The following is a 2,840-nucleotide window of genomic DNA, read 5'->3' on the forward strand; positions in this document are numbered from 1 at the left end:
TAATTTCTACAATCTCGCAAAAGACACGGGCAGGAAAGCTGCAACCGCGCAACCGATATACATAGATATAGGACATAAATATAGTTTATAACATATACACCTATTCGTTAGCGGGCACTCGCGCCTGTACTTATAAATTGTACGAATATATGTACACATATATATATGTATATGTCAATCGTATACTTTGACGACGATTTTTCGTAACCATTGGCTATTTCGACGACCCTTGGCTATTTTGACGACTTATGCATGTGCAGATATGTATATATATGTGTGTCCATGTGCGAGTCTGAAAACGGACGTGAGAAACAACGACAGTAAAATCATGTACATTGTACTATTTAATCATTAAAAGATTCGTCACGCACCGTTTATCGAGTCCCATGCTAGGACTGCCCCTGCACGCGCATATGTATATATACCTATAAGCATATATGCGTATGCATGCGTGCACACATGCATATTAAATAACATATATATATATAAAAATATTTAATTTAGTAAACTAGTCCGATTGTGCGTTACAGCCACCATGATGTTAGGGATTATTCTAATACTCTCCGTTAAAACCTCATTCGCCCTGATTGGATTTGATTGTGGTGGACAGCATCTCAACATCACCGCTGTTTCTCTCTTAGATGTGGGAGAATGCAATCTCCACCATCAAACTCCGAACTCTACAGAGATCTATATACAGCTATTACAACTTTCTGAATATAATTATGCAGAAGTTATGCAATGCAAACTAGAGATATCCCGCACGATATACCACTGCGGCATGCATTCGCACATCTCGGTCGTCTTTAACGGAAGAGCGGATTACGTCCAGGAAACCGGATATTCGCAATGCATGCGAATGTTTCAAGATGGCACCACATCCCTGGGACCCGCTCACTTAATTAGTGGACTTAAAATCAATCAAACTTCTTATCACAGCCTTACGCTAGCTGGCGAATTAAAAACCGATGGAACATGTAAGGGTACGCAATACTCTGACCCTTACGGTACATGGGACAACGTAATCGTTCAAGCAGTTGCAAAGATCTCACTCAAATCATCTTACGTGCCAGTACAACTCGAACACGGTAAAATCAAGTTAAGGTCAGGAACCATCTGTACACTGGCCGATAGCTTCTGTTTGGACTCTGACGACGGTTACACCTTTTGGAAACCAGTACCAATGAAATCCTGCAACTTCAATCAATACGATGTTCTATACGAAGGACTAGCGACTAAAATAGCAGGCGATAATTCACCCATCATCTACAGTCTTACCACCCAAAACATCACATTCGCCTTAACTAAGACTAAAGAACAACCACTATGCGTATACACTCTGCTTCCCACCGAACATCCGAAATTATTTATTCTGGAAACAAAGCAAGGCCAAACCTTTGCCAATAAAGGTACGATCCCTGTGGATCACCTCGATATATTCACTTACATGAATTCCAAGTTTGTGTATGTCGAGAAACATATCCGACATCAGATGACATCCTTGTATCACAATGTTATACAACAAAAATGTGAATTGGAAAGACAAGTAATAACCAACGCCTTATTCTTTGCTACCCTCTTGCCCGACGAATTCGCGTATAGTCTTATGAAGTCGCCGGGATACATGGCCGTCACCACTGGAGAAGCTGTCCAGATCATAAAATGCATCCCCGTGGAAGTCACCGTACGTCCAACCAAAGAATGTTATAACGAATTACCCGTAACCGTCAAAAACACCTCTTACTTCCTCACGCCCAAATCAAGAATCGTCACAAAGATCGGAAACGAACGAGAATGTTCTCAAGAATTACCAACGTTATATCGAATAGAGGGCACCTGGGTACAGTTCACACCAAAGGCACAAGTAAGACAGCTGCCACCTCAACAACTGCGACCCATGGCATCTCTTACCTGGAGTTATTGATTACCTGGACCATTAGCTGTCAGTGGAATCTACACGCAGCAAGACATAGAAAAATTAAGAGATCACATTATGTTTCCCGCAGAGAAACCGGCACTGCTCAACGCCGTCGCCCGAGGGCTCATTGGACACCCAGTTAATACCGACTCCGTCTCACTATACAAACTACTAGACGAAGAATCGCTCAACAAAATCGTAGACAACACCGCGGCAAAAATATGGAGAGGATTCATGAGTTTTGGATCAGCAACGGCCGGTGTCGTTGGAGTATTTATGATCGTTCGTATTGCTAAATTGGCAATTGACACCATCATCCATAAATACGCACTACATACCGTATATGGATGTAGTCTACATCTAATAGAAGCATTATGGGACTCTTTAACTAATCTCTTGCTTTATCTCAGCCGCAAGAATATGAACGAAAAGGAAAAAAAGAACAAATTCCCAGAAGACGCCACACCTCTCGCCATCATCTCAGACACACCCCCTGCATTGCCAAAAGAACCGCCAGTGATAAGTCAGCCACAACTTTAAGATTATAACACCAGACGACCTGGAAAAATAGAATCCACAAATATCACTATCCCTCAGACGTATAACGACTTACAACAGCATCTCTATAACCTAGAACAAAACCCTAGGTCAACGTCGGGTTTTATTCTCAAATAGGAGGGGAGGTGTAACGTCCAGACAAATTTCAAAGTCTCAATCTTTTTCAAAATTTTATTCTTTAACCTACTAGTCATGACAATCTCTAACCTGCATGAAAGACCGGTATTAACGAATATTTAATCACACATATAATTACTCATAGGTTAAAACATGTCTTCTCACGAACAATAATAAGAGTAGCAGCTCACCGTAAAAAAAACAATATTGAAACTATAAGAGACATAACCGACAAAGATACTCTACT

The 2,840-nt window shown here is 41.1% G+C and overlaps 1 protein-coding gene across 1 annotated transcript; it reads left to right on the forward strand.

Annotated features, from left to right (window-relative positions):
* Positions 1-535: 535 nt before the first annotated feature.
* LOC146720197 (uncharacterized) lies at positions 536-2,458 on the forward strand. Its single transcript, XM_085488938.1, is given in 1 exon segment — positions 536-2,458. A coding segment is annotated over 1 exon segment (1,923 nt).
* The last annotated feature ends 382 nt before the right edge of the window (positions 2,459-2,840 follow it).

The sequence above is a fragment of the Nylanderia fulva genome, unplaced genomic scaffold, assembly GCF_048542155.1.
Source record: "Nylanderia fulva isolate GAGA-0341 unplaced genomic scaffold, ASM4854215v1 Scaffold748, whole genome shotgun sequence".
Classification (NCBI taxonomy): Eukaryota; Metazoa; Arthropoda; class Insecta; order Hymenoptera; family Formicidae; genus Nylanderia; species Nylanderia fulva.